At 40.5% G+C, this 21,268-nt stretch overlaps 1 protein-coding gene across 19 annotated transcripts in view; it reads left to right on the top strand.

Annotated features, from left to right (window-relative positions):
• The window catches only part of PROM1 (prominin 1), a 105,217-nt gene that overhangs the window by 46,753 nt on the left and 37,196 nt on the right, over positions 1-21,268 (top strand). For all 19 annotated transcript variants that reach the window (XM_032273030.1, XM_032272987.1, XM_032273024.1 and 16 more), the window contains 6 exons: positions 7,471-7,591; positions 8,448-8,511; positions 9,417-9,506; positions 14,465-14,682; positions 17,394-17,468; positions 20,506-20,569. In XM_032273030.1, coding sequence (XP_032128921.1) covers positions 7,471-7,591; positions 8,448-8,511; positions 9,417-9,506; positions 14,465-14,682; positions 17,394-17,468; positions 20,506-20,569 — 632 coding nt within the window. The remainder of the gene's footprint in view (positions 1-7,470; positions 7,592-8,447; positions 8,512-9,416; positions 9,507-14,464; positions 14,683-17,393; positions 17,469-20,505; positions 20,570-21,268) is intronic.

Here is a 21,268-nt window from a genome sequence, read left to right as displayed (position 1 = left end):
GGAGCACACTTCACGATTTAGGGTGTTTCTGCTGCAGCTTCTGCTGCTTTCAAGTTTTCCAGCTGACTGGCTGTTCAGAAATAAGTTGCTTTTAAGATGACAATTTTTCGAGTCCAGATTAGATTGCTCATTTGAAGAATGTGCACCACAATAGCGTTCCCTTGTTATGATGCTTGGTTATCGTTCCACGTTTCCTCACTCATTTCACCGTTTTATGCAGGGACAGAAATAAAGTTCCTGTGGCATGAAGGCACAGCAAGCGTTGGCCAACAGCTTCTCTTTGTTGTTTCTCCAAAGACCTCACGTGCTCAGTAGCCATAAGATTTTTTCAATTTCACTAAGGAAGTGATATTCAGGAATTTTAGTAGAAAACAGTAAGTGCTATGAGTTAGAGTTCCAGCTGCAAACCCAAGAAGGAGAGGCTTTAAGTGTGGCCACCAGCAGGGGTCTGGTAAGATGCATGGCTTACTCACTGGAATGTAGTGTCCCCATTGGAGAGGATTGGGCAGCTCTGGACTTGATACCAAACAGTCACCAAAATAGATGAAGTGAAAAAAGCAGGTTGCAGACCATGTGCAGAACACGATAGCTATGTTAAAAAAAAGATCACGAAGGAGACACAAGCACTTGGTCATATTTTTATAGAGCGGATGGAATGTGAAAGGGTTGACAAGAAACTGGCAATAGTGGTTGCCTCTGGAAAGGAAATTGAGGGTTGTGAGGGGAAGGAAGGAAACTCACTTCTTGCTGTAGCTGGGCTTTTTGTCTCTTTTGAATATATACCAGGCTTGGGTATTACCTATTGAATTAACTAAACTAAAACTTGAACAATGACAAAAAAATTCTTCACAACAGATAAAGGCCAATGCATTTCCACTTAGTCCAGGGCAGTGATTGTTTAAGCAAAGACACACTTTTGCTGTTAATAGTGGAATAATAGACCTTAACAATATATGTGGGAAAACAGGATCCAAGTGAATGTGTTAGCTGACTTCATGCACTGTCGGATGGCCCGAGAATTACTTGTTTTCTCTCCACGAGATTGGGGTGTGGGCATCTCTGTCTGTCAGTCTCTCTCTTTACTGTCTCTCCTTGTCCCTCTGTATTTTTCTGTCACTGTCTCTTTCTCTGAGTCTCCAAAAATCATTTGATACTTGCTGTTTTTTTCACATTTGATCTGGAGAGGCAGTTTGGGATCAGGTCAGTGGTCATTCCAGATGTCCCTGTCTCTCTCTGCTTTGCATTTGATGCTCTAAGGAATGCACAGACCCCTAGCTGTAGGGGTAGTTCCCTCCTTCCGGCTACCAGAAGAATGTCAGTTACAGCCCCGAAACCTGTCAGGCCCACCAGGGATCCCTGTGCATTTCCTATAAGCCTGAAACTCACAGGCCGCATTTGTCTGGACACTTGCACAGCCGTGTTACCGTTCCGTACATCCTGGACCTCAGAGATGAGATTCAGGTATGAAAGTGTCATCTGAAAATACTGCCCTTAGGACTTCTTGTTAGAGTGATTACTTAAAAAAAAACGGGTTAATAATTTTCACTTGATGTCAATATATATAGTGTAATTTCAGGAAAATTCTTTATTGAATGTAGTATATATTTACCTGAATAAATGTTTACATGTGTAATAATGGGTTTCCTTCTTTATTTTTTTTTTGAGACAGAATCTCACTGTGTCACCCAGGCTGGATTGCAGTGGCGCAATCTTGGCTCACTGCAACCTCCGCTTTCTGGGTTCAAGTGATTCTCATGGCTCAGCCTCTCGAGTAGCTGGGATTATAAGTGTGCAACACCAGACCCAGCAAATTTTTGTATTTTTAGTAGAGACGGGGTTTCCTCATGTTGGCCAGGCTGGTCTGAAACTCCTGGCCTTAAGTGATCTGCCCTCCTTGACCTCCCAATGTGCTAGGATTACAGACAAGAGCCACTGTGCCTAGCCATGACATTGGGTTTCTTTTTAAAAACTGAACTTTCATTTGTGTTATATATAATTATGTGTTATGATTGTTATAGTTATAACTCTCAGCTGATTGAGTTATTTACATTATATCATCAATAAAGCTACAAAGTAAAAAATAAACATGACTTCCATTTATATATAAAAAGAAAGCTACCATTTTGTTAATTCTTGAGAATTGAGACCTATCAAATCAGTGTTTTCTCTAAGTATATTTTAATTTAGAAAATTCTTTTAAAAAATGCGTGCTGTGATTCTATAGCCTCCTATACATTCAGTTAAAACAATTTTTTCCCACCCAAGTAAAATATTAATGTGAAACTTGTAATTTTAGATTTCAATATAATTAAACCAAAGTTGATCAACTGTTTGAGATTGTGACAAAACTAAAACTAATTTGATTTCATGTAGCAAGTTGAATTGATATATAAATTATAAATAGGCTTAAATGAGAATAGTATGTGAATTTTTTTCTCACTTTTAATTCTGATGAACTTTTTGATTTATGATGACATTTTGATGGCTTCCTTTCGAAACTCCCACTGGTTTAGATCTCAAACATCATTAGTTGAGTAATACCTACATACTGTTTGCAAGTAATCAAAGCTAGCCAGGAGGATTAAAGACCTGAAAGTTAAGATTTCTGTATTATGAGTAGCTAGACAAGAGAAGAAAGTATGTCAACAAAATGAGAAGATTAGATAAAAAGAAGAAGGAAAAGAATGTCAATAAAATTGGAAGGCAGAAAGGAAAGCTAGCACAGTGGACTCTCTCTCGTTTAATGCAGGGCCTGTAGCTGACATTGACCTCGGCGGAGATTGGATACTATTGAGAAGTAGTCTTTGTGTATGATTTTTAAAAAATTCTTTTGGAAACCCAGAGCAATTCATCTGCCCTTTATTGGACTCAATTTCATTTCGTGGTTCAAAATGTTTACAATTAAACGAAGTTAGTTTTCAAGTTAATTTTGAGCACCCTTCTTTATTTTAAACTTTTCTTTGAAGGGGGTGATGGGAAATCATAAGTGTTAAGGAGAAAGATTCTCTAGCAGATGTGGAATCTATGTGGGCATGTTCTTTCTCGGAGCGTTCCCAGAGCAGCGGTGAAATGTGAGAATTCCGTATACACTGACATATGTTTATGCAGTCTGTTTGACCATCAGCACAAGATCGAATCTCCACATCTCACTGTAGACTGCTAAGCAGATGGGTCTTACTACAGAAAAAGCCAAGTTTCTTCTCCTTTCTTTCTTTTTGCTTGTCACCGCTGCATTTTTCAAAAAGGTTATTATTATTTTTAAAAAAAAAAAATAAAAATACAAAACATTAGCTGGGCATGGTGGCGTGTGCCTGTAGTCCCAGCGACTCAGGAGGCTGAGGCAGGAGAATTGCCTGCACCCAGGAGGCGGAGGTTGCGGTGAGCCGAGATCGCGCCATTGCACTCCAGCCTGGGTAACAAGAGTGAAACTCCGTCTCAAAAAAAAAAAAAAAAAAAAAAAGAACAACGATGCCTTGACTTCCTCTGTATGTTTCTAAGTTTCTGAGCATGATAATCCAGACTTGGTAATAATTCCCATAGAGAACTGAATGTGAGCCATTTTCAGGAAGCTGGTTATTTTCGAAGTTCATTTTATATTAGGATGTGATTGCTGATTCCTGACTGGGAGACTGCAAGGTTGTAGAAAAAAGGTTGAGCTACAATAGCAGTCCTGAAAATCATGAAACTTTCTTCATGAGAATGAAGTCTGGTTACTTACAGTTTAAATGTAAAATAATTTTTTTTAAATAAGAGACCAGTTACAGACTGAAAGCATTTATTTGGCTTCCTTTGACTAATTTTACTGAATCAGTAGAAATTGGTAAGAATACAAGTTTTAAAGTTAAGATTTAAAAGAAAGGTTTAGTCTTACTTTATAAAAAGTTTACTTACTTGTAAGTATATATTTGAGAAAAGTGAATTTTCTATAATAAAATATAGAAGATGTAAGGCCAGAAAAATAAAAATTCCTATCTTCTGCTAAAAAGTTCCAAGAGATTTTGTTGTACTGCTTAAAAGCACGTATTTGATTGTCTAAAGGCATTTATGTCAAATGCCAGAGAACTGACATTCACTGAAATTTTATTTCCTTTTTGTGTTAGGTAAATGTCTCTTAGTATCTTTATGTTCTAGTAATTGGGGGTTGTTAAAAATAAAAATATTTATTTACATACTATTTTTTTGCTCAAAAAAGACATAGAGCAACAGGGAATGTCTAAATCAATACTACAAAGCATAATTTCTTTATTCTCTATTTGTATTTGAAAAGGTTTAAATTTGAGATTGCAAATGGAGGCCATCAGTTGGTCTTCAAAGTATTTAAATCTTTTTTTGATTAGTTGCTAATATTTAAAAATTGGGAGATTTCACATAAGAATCCAGATTCCCAGATTTTTGTGGATAATGGGAAGATATGGTGATACTTATCTGCCATCGTGGTGGCACTTTTGAGACCTCTGGTGCACCTTTGATCTCCGGGCTTCTATGGCCCCATGCCACCCAAGTTTTCCTTAATGCATTCTGCCTTCTTACATAGGCATTTGAATTTAAATACAAAATTTACTTTGTGCATGAGTTTGAAAATCACTAACTTCTACTCTATAATTATGCTTAGTACAGTTTTCTTTCCTTTTTCTCTTTAAAATGGGGTCTTGCTCTATTGCCCATGATGGACTTGAACTCCTGGGTTCAAGTGAATCTCCCATCTCCATGTTCCAAGTAGCTGTGATAACAGGCACATGCCACCACACCCAGCTTAGTACAGTTTTTTTTTTAATCAATGCTTTAATTTTAATTAGACCTATTATTGATTAGTAGAAATATAGGCCTTTCAAAATGTGTAGCATTGAAATTCAGTGTTGTATTGAAATGTGGTATTGTAATTCATTTCATTGACTGGTGATCTGTAAGTAAGGACATTTATTCAATAAAGCACAAAGACAGTTTCTGACTCACACTCCAGACATATGGCCAGTCTTCTAAATAGGCCAAATGAAACCAAAGCCCGACCCTTAAACTCACCGTCATGGAGCACCCAGTGTGAACAAGACTGCATTATGCAAAGTTAACAAAGAAGTAGTTCCCACCTCTTCTTAGGAAAATTAAACATAGATAAGAATAAAGACAAATTGGAGTGTGAAGTGAGACATGCCCCATCAGAATTGAAGGGAAAGCCTCTGGGAGTTCAAGGCAAGGAGGTTCTTCTCCCTTCTGGGGGTGGGTGGAGGGGTCAGTGAGGGTCAAGTGCAAGTGGACTTGGACTGGTTCTTTTCTCCCAAGTTCACTTTGACTTCTTATATCTGGAAGCTGATGAGTGAATAAAATATTTGGACACATTGGGAAGAGCGAGCAAGGGACCCCACTGTGAACATCGGGTATGTTCAGGTGGTGATCCTGACTCATCATGGTCTAGAATGTTTTGAATTTGGCATGGTAGCAAGCTCCAGGTGCATTGCTGTGACTCAACTTCTGTGCTTGTGTGTGGTGTGTGTGTGCGCGCGCTTCTTCACAAAACTCCAAAATCATTATTTTGAATCATTTGACTTCTTTTGGCAGGTGTGTCTGATTTAATAACTCTTATTGCTATAGTGCATTGGCTTAAAATACCAATGCAAATTTAGGACAAATTGTAAGGCAGTCATTCCAAATGGCACATAATATTGTTAATATTTATTTTAAAAGATTATCATCAGAATTAACCCAAATTTAAAGTCTTAGAGAACGTGTACATCCAGTGCTGCTCTCCTTTACAGCTTGAGAAGCACTTATCTAATCTAAGTTAGATTGGGTCTAATTTACCTGATTAGACCTAGAGATCTACACTGATCTTTTCAGTTTGGAGATACCAACTGGAGTCCCACAGAAGGAAAGTGATTTTCTCTGGCTTGTACAGTGCGGTGGTGGTAGGACAAGACCTAGAACCTACATCTTTTGCTCCTAGTCTAGTACTCAGTACACTGCAACTTGTTAACCATGAGACATATTCCTCAACATTGTATTATGTAGACTTTTTTGGATCATTTTGGGAAACCTAATGGACCAATATTATACTGCTAGGGGAAAGTATGTTTCAAAACCAGTAATGAACCAATGCTCCTTGGAATGTATTTATATATTTATACCATAAGTGGGGTGAATAACTGTTCCCATTCACCCAGGAAGGAGAAGTTTCCTGGGAACATGGGATTTTAGGTGCAAAAATGGGATGTTTAGTCATCCTACCTGTAAATATATGCACAAACAATGCCTCAAGGCATTGCTTTTGCTGAAGAGGCACTGTATTAATTTTCTGCATCTGATTTTTTAAAGCTTGTCTATTATTTGCAAAACTTAGTTCTAAAACCATATCTACATCTTCCATTGGATTATTACAAACAAGTTTGTTACTTACTTCTGTAGGTAAAATAGTTCCGCTATGTTTATGTATTTCCTTACTGCCATCTAGTGGCCAAGTTCAACAGAACCTTGGCAATTAGCACCTTGTGATTTAACGTTTTAATATTCAAAGGCTTTGGCACAAAAACAAGCCAGTTGGCCAAATTACTTTAAGTCAAATGATTCTTAGTAACTAGTCAACATTAAGAGCTCTTAAGTATTACATTAGACATTTTAGATGGCTTGAAAAATACGTTTTTTTTTTCCACATAGAGAAGGCTTTCCTGCAAGATGCCTTTCATGTGGCATTTTTGAACCTTTTTTTGAAGTATATTTCACATGGAGGAAAGTGTCCTTTTCACAAGTACATATGCATAAATGTCCATGAAGTGAATACACCCATGAGCAGAATACTCTGCCGTTCCACCCCTCCTCCGCGCATGACCACGGACTTCCAGCACCACCGTTTCACTTGTTTTTGTGGATGAAATAATACACAGGTGCTCTGTTGCATGTGCATTTTGATGCTAAAGTAACTCATGTTTCTTTCCAACCTGGACAATAAGGGTGCTAACCGACAATTTGAGAAACCAAAAACCTTAGAAGGCTCAGGTACTCTTATCATTTTGATGTTTTTTTTTCTATAGGCCTCTTTGGGGAGTTGGGGAACAGAAGTGTGTGTGTGTGTGTGTGTGTGTGTGTGTGTGTGTGTGCGTGCACGTGCACATATGGGAGGGTGTGCACACACATTCACCTAAGGACAGAAATGGGACTGGTTCATGCATGCTGCCTTATAACCTTTTTGCACCTATTTCCTCCACAATGTATTATAAACATTGTTCCATTGATGAGAGTAATTTGGAACTGAATGAAGATTTGCCTCCTCTGAGAGGACTGAGTCCTGTTTTGTAGCCTTTATGTGGGTGGTGGTTGGACTGTGGGATGGCAATGGGAAGGCTGTGGCAGGAGAGGACCCAGGGAGAGGAAAGGCCAGTCCTTTGTGGGGCCCTCCCTACTCCTGCTCAGCTGCCTGGACCTGGACAGAGAACCATGGACCGCGCAATAAGTGCTCTTCCTTCTCTCTGCCTTTTCCTGCAGCACTGGCATCTTCTATGGTTTTGTGGCAAATCACCAGGTAAGGACCCGGATCAAAAGAAGTCGGAAACTGGCAGACAGCAATTTCAAGGACTTGCGAACTCTCCTGAATGAAACTCCAGAGGTAAAAACCATTATCTGTATGTACCACGATGCTTTATATTTTTGGCTTTTTGGAGTTCCTTTGTATATTTGGAATCTCATTCGAACCTTCTAGAAACGCAGTGAATCAGCGTAGACTGGTGTTACCTTTTAATGTCCTGGATGAATAAATAAAGGCCCAGAAAGTGATTTTTGAGAGTACAAAAGCCCAATTTCAGAATTGGGGTTTTTATTTTATTAAGATATAACATCACAATGTGTATTATAAAAGTACTTAATCATTTTAAGGCTCTCATGATTTTTTTTTAAAAGAAAAGTGTTTGGGTGCTATTATCCTTTCTTTTTGGTGGTACAGTTAACTTTCCATCACTTGTACAAAGTTACGCTTGTAATGAAACCGTCCAGCTTTATAAACATCCATTTGCTAATGTCTACATCGGTATGTCAGATTTCTTGGGAAGGACACACACACACACACTGTCTATCTCACACACACACACACACACACACACACATACACACACGCACACGTACTCATGGACACACAAATTGTCTTTAGAGAAGGGCAATGGGATGGTTGAAGGGTGGGGATTGGAGAGGACGTCCCCTTTTTTCCCCAGATATATTTTTCTGTATTCCAGAAGCATGTTGATGAATTTACCTATTCAGGACATTGTTTTAAAAAGTGTCTGGGCAGGAATCAGCCTAAATTTGTGATGCTCATGGTACCAACGTGTTAGAAAGTAGAAAAGTCTCTAAGAACTTGGTTGCCTCAAAATGTTCTGATTCAGGATAACTTTTGTATATTAAATCTCTTTTTGTCCTTGTATTGCCTTTGGACATTAGAAGGGGAGGTGTAACATAATGTTCTTTTTCAGCAAATCAAATATATATTGGCCCAGTACAACACGACCAAGGACAAGGCATTCTTAGATCTGAACAGTGAGTAAAATTTAAAGTTGCTTCACATTTTTTTTTGTTTCTTTGTTTTAATTCATCTCTCATAGAACATGAACTAAGAGATTACATATGTGAAAGTCGGGGGAAGACAGAAAGATGATTCCCTAGCCTTATTGCCAACATACCATTTGTTACTCAGCGATTAGAATCTATCACTTATCGAAGGCGTCTTTTTCCCAGGCAGCAGGACTTTTTGTTTTTTCATTTTACGTTCATTGGAAGGCGTTCGTATTCTTGTAGTCACAAGCGCCCATTCTCCATTTCCTTCATGAGGGAAAGATTGTTTTCCTGCCAGGTGCCCTGCACAGACACAGCGAGCTCCTCAGAGAAACCAGTGGCTTCAGAAATGGCAGGTGGAGAGGGCTCAACCCTGAAGGCCAAGGTTTGGCTTAGTGCTTCTCAACTGGAGGGGTGACATCTGGCACATTTGGTGACATCTGGAGACATTTTTGGTTGTCACAGTGAAGGTGGGGTGGGGACACTTCTACCAACATTTAGCATGTTGAAGCCAGGGATGCCCCTAAACATCCCATAATGCGCACGACAGCTCCCCTCCCCGCCCAGAGTGCAGTCCCAGTGCGAACCCCGGTCTAGCCGAAGAGATCAGAGACACAGGCAGTTACATACTGGGCAAGATGATAGCACCATGTTCCTGGTATAAGTGAATGCTGGGTCTGTGAGTCTGTAGTGATTAATTTTTCCCTGCGGGACAGTTGGTGCGGAGACCCCGAAGAGAAATCTCCATACACGAGTCCACCCCTAGACAGGGTCCAGGATGCAGATGGGTTTTGCAGCAGGAGAGGCTGAGGCAGTGTGGAGAGAATGAGGTTGGGGTGGAGAGACGAGCAGAGGCCACCCTCACCGTCCCTGTGCTCATTTGCATGTAGGTATCAATTCAGTGCTAGGCGGCGGAATTCTTGACCGACTGAGACCCAACATCATCCCTGTTCTCGATGAGATTAAGTCCATGGCAACAGGTAAGCAACAGGCAAAAATGACCAAAGAAAGTTTCACCCAGAAGTCCCTGCGCTTGGCAGCCTCACTCACTCTTTCCTTGCTCCCTGAGAGCTGGCTTGGGGAGAGCCACCGTCCATGGCCATGCAGGCAGTTCAGATCAAGACGCTGTGTTACAATAGCTTGATTGTGTTCTTTATTAAAGCTTCTGCCAAAGCTGTTGCCATTTGAGATGACAGGGGCAGAATTTGTTAGGGGCCCACCACCTGTTTTTGTAAACAAAGTTTTATTGGAACACAGCCATACACATTTGTTTAGATATCATCTGTGGCCGTTTTCGTGCTGTGATGGCTGAGCTGAGTCGTTGGAACATAGTATAGCCCACAAAGCCTAAAATATTTACTACCTGGCCTTTTATAGAAAAAGTTTGTTGACCCCTAATAAAGAAGACAAGTAACCTATAGACATTCAGGTCATTTGAAGGCAATTGATTCCTTTTTCCTTCTTGAAAGAGAAACTTAGAAGCAAGGAATATAAATACATATCTTAAGCCTCCATGGTCAATGACACAATGACAGATGTACCGATTTTAATAAACTGCGTGCTCCACTGTAATGAAAAAAGACCTCCCAGGCCCTTCCAAATGTTGAGAGAAATGTCCCTGCTGGGTACGTAATGAAGAGGACAATTACATCTATGTAAAATGTTGATTTTGCCAATATGAATTTTATTTTCATGAGCTAGCATTCCTGAGAACATAGTCCTTAAAGAAGAGAATTGCATGGAAATTGGAAAATTATTCCTGTTCCTTTTGGCTTTCCTTATAGTTCAGCAACTGAGACAAACGTGCGGAAACGGGGATGTGCATAACAGGCCAGGAGTTGTTGTGATAAGTCCTAACTAATTGAAGGGCCTCTCCTTGTCCTTGACCATGCAAAGGGTCCAGCCAACAATAACATTCTCAGCATTGACAACAACATCACGAACAACATCCCCTGCTGTTGATGCCTTAGATTTCTCTAGACATCTGTTCTCTTCATTACCAACCATTTTCTTTCCAGGCAAGAAAACTGAGGCCCAGAGAAGGGATGTGACCTCAGAGACTGTTGCCTCCTGCCTTCCTGTTCTGGCCATTTCCATGTGGCTTCTCCATTCTTTCTTTTCTTTCTTCCACCTTCCTTCCCTCCATCCCTTTCTTTTCCTCCTTCCCTTCTTCCCTCCTTTCTTCCTCTCTCCTTCCCTCCCTCTCCCGCTCCTTCTTCCCTTGTGCACCAGGCCCCTGTTTGTCATTCCAGTCTCACTTCCTGTCTGGGACACTCATCTCTGATGTCTCTTCCTCTACTTTAAGAACATTAGTTCTGTTGGATTAGGGACCCACCCTTACGACCTTATTTAACTTCAGTTACCTCTCTAAAGGTCACATTAGTGGTTACGGCTTCAACATATGGATGGGGGATTCATACTCAGTTCATAGCAACTGCACAGCTGGGAAGTGGTGGAGTTGGGATTCAGACCCCATTTTAGCCAAAGTCTGTGTTACCTGGATCACCCTAGATGGAACTTAGTACCTTGAAGGGTGTTAAGATGGAGGGTGCTGTGGTGACATCCATGAGGAAGCAACATGTGCACCTTTGGAAGGGGAGTTGGAAATCTGGGATTCAAGTGTTCACATGGCCACAGATGATGCCAAGCATCCCTGCACCCCAGAACCCTCGTGCATCAGTGTGTTCAGAATATTGAACAAGATCTTTTCGTTTTTCAAAGCTTCAAAGCATTTTATGTCTATAATGTATTAACTGGGTTGTAACTCTGGGAGTCATTCCAGGGCCACCAAGATCACATATGTTACGTGATTGCAATGTTGAAGAGATCACAGATACTGTGTTCCCGTATTGAGGAGATCCAAGATCTCTTCCAGCCACAAATTAAGTAACGGTGAAGGCTGGGCAAAAGTATATGAATGATGGTGTGGTTGATGCATACCTTTACTTTTTGTCCAATGCTCTCGCAATTTTTAACAACTAAATTATAGTACTTTTTAGATAAAAGATAATTCAAAGATTTTCTTTCTCTCTTCAGTGCCTCCTGTGTTATTATTAAAGTTCTTTTTTGTTTTATTTTTCCTAAAATTCAGCCTGAATAAGTTAAAATTTAGCCTCTGGTGTTGCCAGAACTTCTTAAAACATGCTTAATAAACTACTCAAGCAATTTTTTTTTTTTTTTTTTTGCTAAAAGTACTTCGCAGCCCTATGTGTTTAGTGGGTTTTAGAAAGAGCAGAAACATGTAGTCATTTCGGTGTGCAAATCATATTTGGACTGCAGATTAGGACCTATAAAGGAAATATGCTATGGGCTAGTAAAAGGTTAATTAACTAAAATAGAGAATCTGAGATATCTTTTCTACTTACTTCAGATTCATAATATATATGATCTTCATGGGCCGGGAAGGACTCTCAGAGTTACAACCCAGTTAATAGTTCATAGACATAAAATGCTTTGAAGCTTTTGGAAAACATGTATTTATTACTTCTGAGTCCTCCCTGTGACATGACAGAATATTATCCATAGCCTAGAATGTCTGTGAACAGCGCTTAACACACATTTCCTGGGCCATGCATTCATTTCATCATCTGTCATTCTCTGTTGGTGGTGGTGGTGGTTCTAGCCTTAAGATAACTTATATCTTGAAGTCAAAGTGGAAAGGGCTGTGAGGAGCAAACCACAGAACATTAAAATGTGAAGTGTGTTTTAGCATGCTGTTTGCATTCTTCTGTGTAGTTCTGGCTGCAGCTGAGCTCTTTTTGTTTGGCTGTGATCAGTATTTACTGAGCTTCTACTAAAAGTCAGATACCAGGCTTCATGCTTCCCCGATAAAACTGGATGACAGGTGGGCGAGATGCAAAACTGATCTGCAGGGTACTCTTCGGTAGTTCTAAGTATTATCATCTTAAATATTGCTAAGCTATGATTAGACTGAAATTCAAGAAAAAATACTGTTTGAAACAGATTTTAAGCTTTTCTATCCAGGTAACTTGATAGAAATTTGAGGCCAAGGAGGATACAGTGTAATTCTGGAAGCCTCCGCAGCTCTCTGGGTACATCCTCAAAACTAGCTCTGTTGCAGTACCTAGTTAGCATGGGGGATGCCATCGCCTAAGAGCTCAGCCCCAGAAGCTATTAGGGCACAGCCTAGAATCAGACTCTTCTAGTAACCAGGAGGGGACCCAACCCACTCCCTAATTTATAGATGAGATCGAGGTCCTGAGAAGTGAGAGTCTGCCAAATGTGCTGCAGCAAGGTACCAGCAAAACTGGGATGCAACCTCGGGCTACTTTTGGCTAGACTCAACACAAACATTTTTAAAATGTGTGTGCCTGTGTGTGTTTATGTGTGTGTCTGTGTGTCTGTGTGTGTTTGTGTGTGTGTGTGTGTCTGTGTTTGTTTATGTATGTGTCTGTGTGTGTATGTGTCTGTTTGTGTGTCTGTGTGCGTGTATGTATGTGTTTATGTGTGTGTGTGTCTGTGTGTGTGTGTCTGTTTGTGTGTGTGTGTGTCTGTGTTTGTGTGTGTGTTTATGTGTGTGTGTGTCTGTGTGTGTGTTTCTGTGTTTATGTGTGTGTCTGTGTGTGTTTGTGTGTGTGTTTGTGTGTGTGTGTGTGTGTGTGTGTGTGTGTGTTTGTGTGTGGTTTGAACCCTCAAGTATTATGTGTTATGTGGCTGCCAGGAAAGGGTGGGAAGCCAGTTTTTAAGGACATTCATACTTTTCCTTGAAACACCCAATTGCAGCTTGATCCTCCATGCTTTGTTCTGTGAGCCACAGAGCAAAGCCCTGACCAAGAAGATTTATTGGCTTAGAAGAACAATCTCTAATTTAAATTTCATATCTTTACCACTGTAGAAAAAAGTTATAATTCCCTACCTCCCTAGTTGTGTGTATGGAGCTCCACCATCCAGAGAAATCAGGACAGCAAACACTTATTCTGGATTTCCTAGTACAGATGCCTCTCCACATACGCAATGGGGTCACATCCCAATAAACTCAAGGTGAACTAAAAACATCATAAGTTGAAGATGCTTTTAATACACTGTAGAATATGGCTTGTTTGCCCTCTTGATTACATGGCTGACGGAGCTGTGGCTTTCTGCCATTGCAAGAGAGTATCCTTCCCCATATCACTAGCCAGGGGAAAGTTCAAAATTCAAACTTCGATGTACAGTTTTAACTGAATGCATATAACTTTCCAGTATGATAAAGTTGAAAAATTATAAATTGAACTATTGTTAGTTGGGGACTTTCTGTATGAGAATGTGCCCTAGGTGGTGGGGCTTCCAAATTTAAATAGATAGACCACTGCCTTTGAGGCATTTGCATCTGATTGATCTAATCCCCTTGTTTCATGATGAATACGGTGGTGTTTCAGAACTTGAAGATGAGGAAATTGGCTCAGAGCAGATCAGGAGTCTATTTTTAATCACACAGCAAATATCAAAGCTGAGATCCGTGCCTAGACCTGCCTGAAACTAAAACCATGCACTTAACTACTGTGCTAGTTTTGATTTCATCTCTTAGAATAATCAAAGTTAAAGTATGTCTGGATGTGTAATCCATTTTGATGTGCATTTAAACTGCTGGGATTGGCTCGTTTGGACTGACCTCTCTGAGGCTGGGTGGTGAAGACTTTGCTGGCCACTGCTGGCCAGTTACTGCTGCACTGAGGTGTCCCCTCACACTCCCAGGTTGGTGCTTGCCCCCGGCTTCTCGTCAGAAAGAGACCCCAAGTGGGAGAGCGGAGCTGGTGGGAGCAGCTGTTAGAACAGCCTAGCAATGCTCCTGTATTCCCTTCCCAGACTGCCCCTCGCAGTGTGCCCCCTCACTGCCATCTGAAGTCATTTACCAGTCCATCCCAAGTCCCTTTAAACACACTTTTGTAGATGAGAAGGGACTTGCATGTCTGTTCTGAAGCGGGCTGTGTTTCTACAGCAATCAAAGAGACCAAAGAGGCCTTGGAGAACATGAACAGCACCTTGAAGAGCTTGCACCAACAAAGTACCCAGCTTAGCAGCAGTCTGACCAGCGTGAAAACTAGCCTGCGGGGCTCTCTCAATGACCCTCTGTGCTCTGTGCGTCCAACAAGTGAAACCTGCAACAGCATCAGACTGTCTCTAAACCAGTTGAATAGCAACCCTGAACTGAGGCAGGTGAGCAGCCATGAGCATGGCATAGTCAAGGGCAGCATGCTGGGGACTGCCGGGCAGGACTAAGTGTGGGTGACCTATGCAGTGCATGGTGACCTGACTTGAAGAACAGTTAGCCCCTGGCCTCTGTCAGCCTTCCTGGGTCATTTGATTACCATATTGGACCACAGCAGGAGCAAAGGGGTAAAAGGGAACCCCTTTGTGGGAGTTCTCTACCATTGATTGAAACATATTAGAATTAATTTAGCTTTACAAAGAAAAAAGGAAACAGGATATATTCATGTAGGCCTTTAAGAATTAAAAAATATTTTAAATGATGTGCCTATTCTGTTAAGCATGTACACTAAAATAGAAGAAAATACCCCCATTTTCCCAAAGAAAAGATTTTTTAAAAAGAATTTGGAACAACTTGAATATATAAAGTTCTGAGATGTAGATAAAATCACCGTGTCTATTAATGATGTCTAGCTTATTTAGTTAGATATCCATCTCACTGTTTTTTTGAGATAAAGTCTCACTCTGTTGCCCAGGCTGGAGTGCAGTGGCATGCTCAGCTCATTGCAACCTCCAACCCCACGAGTTCAAGCAATTCTCTTGCCTCAGCTACTCCTGAGTAGCTGAGATTACAGGCACCCACCACTATGCCTGGCTAATTTTCACATTTTTAGTAGAGATGTGGTTATGCCATATTGGCCAGGCTGGTCTCGAACTCCTGGCCTCAAGTGATCTGCCCGCCTCAGCCTCCCAAAATGCTGGGATTACAGGTATGAGCCACCGTGCATGGCTGCCTCACATTTTATATAAAATAACATTTTAGTATAGATATACTGTTTCTCACATTTACACTTCATTCCATTTTTTTTTTCAAACATTTCACATGCAACATCTGAATATTCATGTCTGAATATCACTGTAATCATTTTTTGATTGAAGAGCTTTTTAGAGCTTAGTTGCATCTGAGTTGTTTGAGATAGATCCTTTTGGGGGGCGCTTTTTATTTTTAATGTTCTATCAAACATGTGGAAAACTTGCAAGATGAGTGCATGGATCCCTGTTCACACCCTCTGGCCACATACTTCAAGGGTCACCATTTTGCTCCATTTGCTTTATCATGTCGTATCAGTTTATCTGTCTGTTCATATCATTTAATATGCATAAAATAATATGCATTTTGTTCTTTTCTCAAATGGTAAGTTGTGAATAAGTTGTTGACATCATGCCTTTTTACCCCCAAATATTTCAGTGACCTTCCTACCTTTACATAATCATTATATAATGATCAAAATTAGGGTATATAACATTGACCCGACGCTATCACTGAACCCACAGCGTCCACTCAAATGTTGATCTTTCCAACAACGCCTTTTAAAACTATCTTCTCTTTTTCCCAGTCCCGGGTCCAGCCCAGAATCAAACATTGTCATTTATTGCCATGTCTCTATTCATTCACATTAATCTGGAACAGTTTCTGAGTGTGTCTTTTCTTTTGTGACATAGACTTTTTTTTTCCCCATTTATTTATTTTATTGCATTTTAGGTTTTGGGGTACACGTGAAGAACATGCAAAATTTTTGCATTGGTAATGGCGATCATTAAAAAATCTGGAGACAACAGATGCTGGAGAGGATGTGGAGAAATAGGAACACTTTTGCACTGTTGGTGGGAGTGTAAATTAGTTCAACCATAGACGTTTTTGAATGGGCCATTTATTTTGTAGAATGATCTTCAGTATGGGATTAAAGTTACTCATATTTGCCAGGGAAATATTACAGTAGTGATATTAGGTCCTTGGATATCATGTCAGAGGCATATGAATTTGTTCCAGTATTGGTAAGAGTTAGAGCACTTCAAATCCATGTATAATGCTGTAAGTGGAAAAACTATTCCAGATTACTCACCAGTGTAAACACTGACTACATTGATTTTAAAAGTCACTTTAAAAAAGTTTTTTACAATTTTATTGAACTGCCTTTAGTATTTGAAATTGTAAGGTCCTATATATTACATCTGTGTTAAATTTCTTTGCCTTTTTTTTTTTTTTTTTTTGAGACACTCTCACTTTGTTGCCCAGGCTGGAGTGCAGATGCACAATCTTGGCTCTCTGCAACCTCCACCTCCCGATTTCAAGTGATTCCTCTGCCTCAGCGTCACAAGTAGCTGGGACTACAGGCACATGCCACTACGCCAGGCTAAGTTTTGTATTTTTTAGTAGAGACAGGGTTTCACCATATTGCCCAGGCTGGTCTTGAACTCCTGACCTCGTGATCCACCTGCCTAGGCCTCCCAAAGTGCTGGGATTACAGGCATAAGCCACCATACCCAGCTTCTTTGCCTCATTTTTTTAGCTGATTATAGCAAGAGACCTCCAGACATCAAAAAAGTAGTGCTTGCCAAGGAGGATCTGAGCTGTGTTTTTGCCAAATAATAGAGTATTATTTTTAAGAATTAAAAAATATTTTAAATGATATGCCTAGTCTATTAACCATGTACACTGAAATAGAAGAAAATGTATACTGAAATAGAAGAAAATTACAGGCGCCCACCACCACACGTGGCTAATAATAGAGTATTATTTGGGAAAAATAAATACAAACTGCAACTGTACCCTATAGTATAGATGCTTTGGGACTTAGATATACAATGACTTCTTTCTTCATGAGGAATTGTTTTGAAGGTAACAACCTCATCTTCTATTTTGTTTCATAAATTTTCAGCTTCCTCTTGTGGATGCAGAACTTAACAACGTGAATAACGTTCTTAGAACAGATTTGGATGGCCTGGTCCAAAAGGTATGTTATTTGGAATAAATATAATCACTGATTTTATATAGTTTTAAAGGGTGGTCTAGTACTTAAGAAAATAGGAAATAGCAAAAAAGCAGTGAAATTCTAGAGAAGGGTTGCTAAGAAGGGTGATAGTCATGACCTTCCAGGCAACTGTGTTCATCATTCCAGTTCCCAAAATTTTTGTTAAGCACCTATTATGTGTAAAGTGCCACGCTAAGACCAGGAGAGATCAAGAGGAACATGACCTCTGCTTTCCTAAGCCTCAGAACGTAGTGGGTGTGACGCTGAACCCCACACTGATTCTACTAAGAAATGCTGTCCCCCTCTGCTAGTGGGTCAGCTATGCTGGTTTTCTTGTCATTCTTTCCCGCTTTCACACATTTGCACATGCTCTCTCCTCTGCTTGGCACTGTCTTCTTTCCTCCCTCCTAGTAGCCTAGTTACTCCCTTTTGTGTGTTTTGTTTTGAGAGGGAATCTCGCTCTGTTGCAATCACAGCTCACCGCAACCTCTGCCTCCTGGGTTCAAGTGATTCTCCTGCCTCAGCCTCCCAAGTAGCTGGGATTACAACTGTGCACCATCATGCCTGGCTAAGTTTTGTATTTTCAGTGGAGACAGGGTTTCACCATGTTGGCTAGGCTGGTCTCGAACTCCTGACCTCAAGTGATCTGCCCACCTTGGCCTTCTAAAGTGCTGGAATTACAGGCATGAGCCACTGCACCTGGCTGCTACTTAGTTTTTTAAGCTTCATATATCACATCCTTCTCCTTTTTTTTTTTTTTTTTTTTTTTTTTTTTTTTTTAGACAGAGTCTTGCTCTGTTGCCTAGGCTGGAGTGCAGTGGCGCTATCTTGGCTCACTGCAACCTCTGCCTCCTGGGTTCAAGCGATTCTCATGCCTCAGCCTCCCAAGTAGTTAGGTTTACAGGTGACCTCCACCACATCGATCTAATTTTTGTATTTTTAGTAAAGGTGGGATTTTGCCATGTTGGCCAGCCTGGTCTCAAAGTCCTGATCTCAGGTGATCCACCCACCTCAGCCTCCCAAAGTGCTGGGATGACAGGCGTGAGCCACCGCGCCCGGTCTATATGTCACCTTCTTAATAGGGCTTTCCTGGGGTTCTTGACTAGGTCAAACCCTTTTTAATACATTCTTACAGCATTGGAAATATTCTCTGTTAAGTTCCTCATAACTGTAATTATTTCCTTTCCCACCACTGGACTGTAAACCCCCCAAAAGGCAGGGACAGCATTGGTCTGGAATACCCTGACTTCCCCAGTAGCTTACCAAATGTTGCTGTTTATTCAACCAATAGATACTGAGTATTTCTTTATAGCTTATGATTCAGTAGAGTTCCAGGGCCTATGGGAAGACGGGAGAATAGTTTTATTTTTGACTCTGTCTTTTAGCACGGATGTAAAAAATCTCAACTCTCTATTAACCTATTTATGCCTAGTGTTCCATTATTGGAATGCTAAGCTGTGGGAGTTATTTATATCCTACTGCCCAACGTCATCGCCAGGTTCTGATTTTTCACAAAAAAATTTGCAACCTTCAGCATAAATGGGTAAAACACTTATCTACTACTTGTGTTTATTAGACACTTACTGACAAAGTAAGTGGCCCCATGAACAAGTTATTCAAAATTTCTTGGCCTTTGCACTCTGGTGTCACTTCATTTGTTAAATGAAGGCATTGAACCAGGAGATCTGTAAGACACCTTCCAGCTGCGAAATCCCCCATGACATCTGCAAGTCCAGACACAGAAAACCAACACAAGCATTGGTATGCTGAGTAGCTTAGTCTCCTTGGAGGAGACAGAGTCATGGATGTTCATTTTGTGACATCTGATGTAGCTAGGCTAAGGTGGAAACTGGCTGGTGCCATAAATCTTATGAAGGTTGAAAGTGCTTTACTTTTCCCTGGCAGATGGCTAAGTATACCGGCGGACAGTGAAGAAACACCCACTAAACCTCTTCCAGCGGGAAGGCTAGATGTTTAGTTGAATTCTTTGGAAATAATGATATTTCCCTCTCATAAGTTTAGCCCCAAAGCCCTATTGCTTGTCACGGTTGTTTTTTGTTTTTGTTTTATCCTCACCACAATTTGTATCCACTGTAAACTATGTTTTGGGACATAATTTTTTTTTCTGTTTGACTGTATTCTAATTATTATTATTGTTTTTTGAGAAGGGGTTTCACTCTTGTTGCCCAGTGCAATGGTGTGACCTTGGCTCACCGCAACCTCTGCCTCCTGGGTTCAAGCGATTCTCCTGCCTCAGCCTCCTGAGTAGCTGGTATTACACACATGCACCACTGGCTAATTTTTGTATTTTTTTAGTAGAGACGGGGTTTCTCCGTGTTGGTCAGGCTGGTCTTGAACTCAATTCAGGTGATTCGCCCACCTCGGCCTCCCAATGTGCTGAGATTACAGGCATGAGCCACCGTGCCCAGCCTCTAATTTTATATTTAATTAGAGACTAACATTCTGTTTTTAGAAATTCACTTTCTGTCTGCACGTGGCATATTGTACTGATCAGGGTCTCTTAACCTCAGCACTGCTGATACCTTGCATGCCTCTTAGTGGTGGGGGCTCTCCTGTGCATGGTGGGGTATTCGTTAGCATCCTTGTTCTCCACCCACACAGCGCCAGCAGCACCCCACAACTGCGATAACCAAAATGTGTTTAGACTTTGCCAAACGTACCCCAGTTGAGAACAAAATTTCTCCTAGTTGAGAACCACTGGTATAAATGTATGTACCCATCATAGTTCCCAGGCTCTTTGTAAATATGCTGATTTTAAAATTATGGGGCCGATCGATGTGACTGACTGCTAACATGATCTTTAAAATAATTTAAAGACAATGCTCTCTAAAGGGGATTCTTTTAGGTTCTTGATGGCCATATAATGATCATTTCAGCCTTATGATGAATGTTGTATTTTTATTTTACTTCTCTACTCATACCAAGTTGCAAAATGAGTGACTAGTCACCTAGTCTTCAACTTTCTGTATACATCCATTTATTTTGAAATCTTTTTCAGGACTATCAATCCCTTAATGATATACCTGACAGAGTACAAAGCCAAACCACGTCTGTCGTAGCAGGTGAGATTCACAATTTGAGGTGATTTTGTGTCTCTCTGATTGGAAGGTCAGTGTGGAGAAATGTATTACCAAGTATTGCATTGTTCTTTTCCTCTTAAAAAACAAACAAACAAACAAACAAAAAAAAACCAGTTTAACATTAAAACCATCAAAACTAAATGAATATCAGAGCTTTAGAATCACGTCACTTCATTCAGTGACATTGATTTAAAAACAAGAACAAACGTGTTACTGAACACTGATGATCATCATCCAGCCCTGCCGGCAGCTGCCACATGGTTGAGGGCCACGGTGTGCTCCAGGTTCCCAGAGTGTGTGCCTTCAGATCCTACGGCAGCCACAGTTTGGAGACTCATTCTGATTTTCACTGAAGAAAAAATTGTAGATTATTGTATTTTCTAGACAAACTTAAAATCAAACTTTTTAAAGGAATACTGTGCAAAAAGACTTATTTTGTCTATTAGGAAGATTTTAATCTGTCCACTGATGCTGATGTAATAGTATTTTAGGCTCCTAAGGTTGCTTACAATTTTGGAGAGACAGAATCAATGGGGAGAGGATTCTGCTAGATTACTGAATCGTGCTGCATTCAGGTTATGGGGTTTGGGGTGAACATACGGTGGGAGAGAATGCAGTAGAAGCAGTTCTTTGTGCAGGGATGGAAACAACCTGGGTTATTTGCTTGGAGAAGAAATTTCC

Source organism: Sapajus apella, unplaced genomic scaffold, assembly GCF_009761245.1.
Source record: "Sapajus apella isolate SASKATOON/1434 unplaced genomic scaffold, GSC_monkey_1.0 scaffold5, whole genome shotgun sequence".
NCBI lineage: Eukaryota > Metazoa > Chordata > Mammalia > Primates > Cebidae > Sapajus > Sapajus apella.
This window is presented reverse-complemented; position numbering and strand designations above follow the sequence as displayed.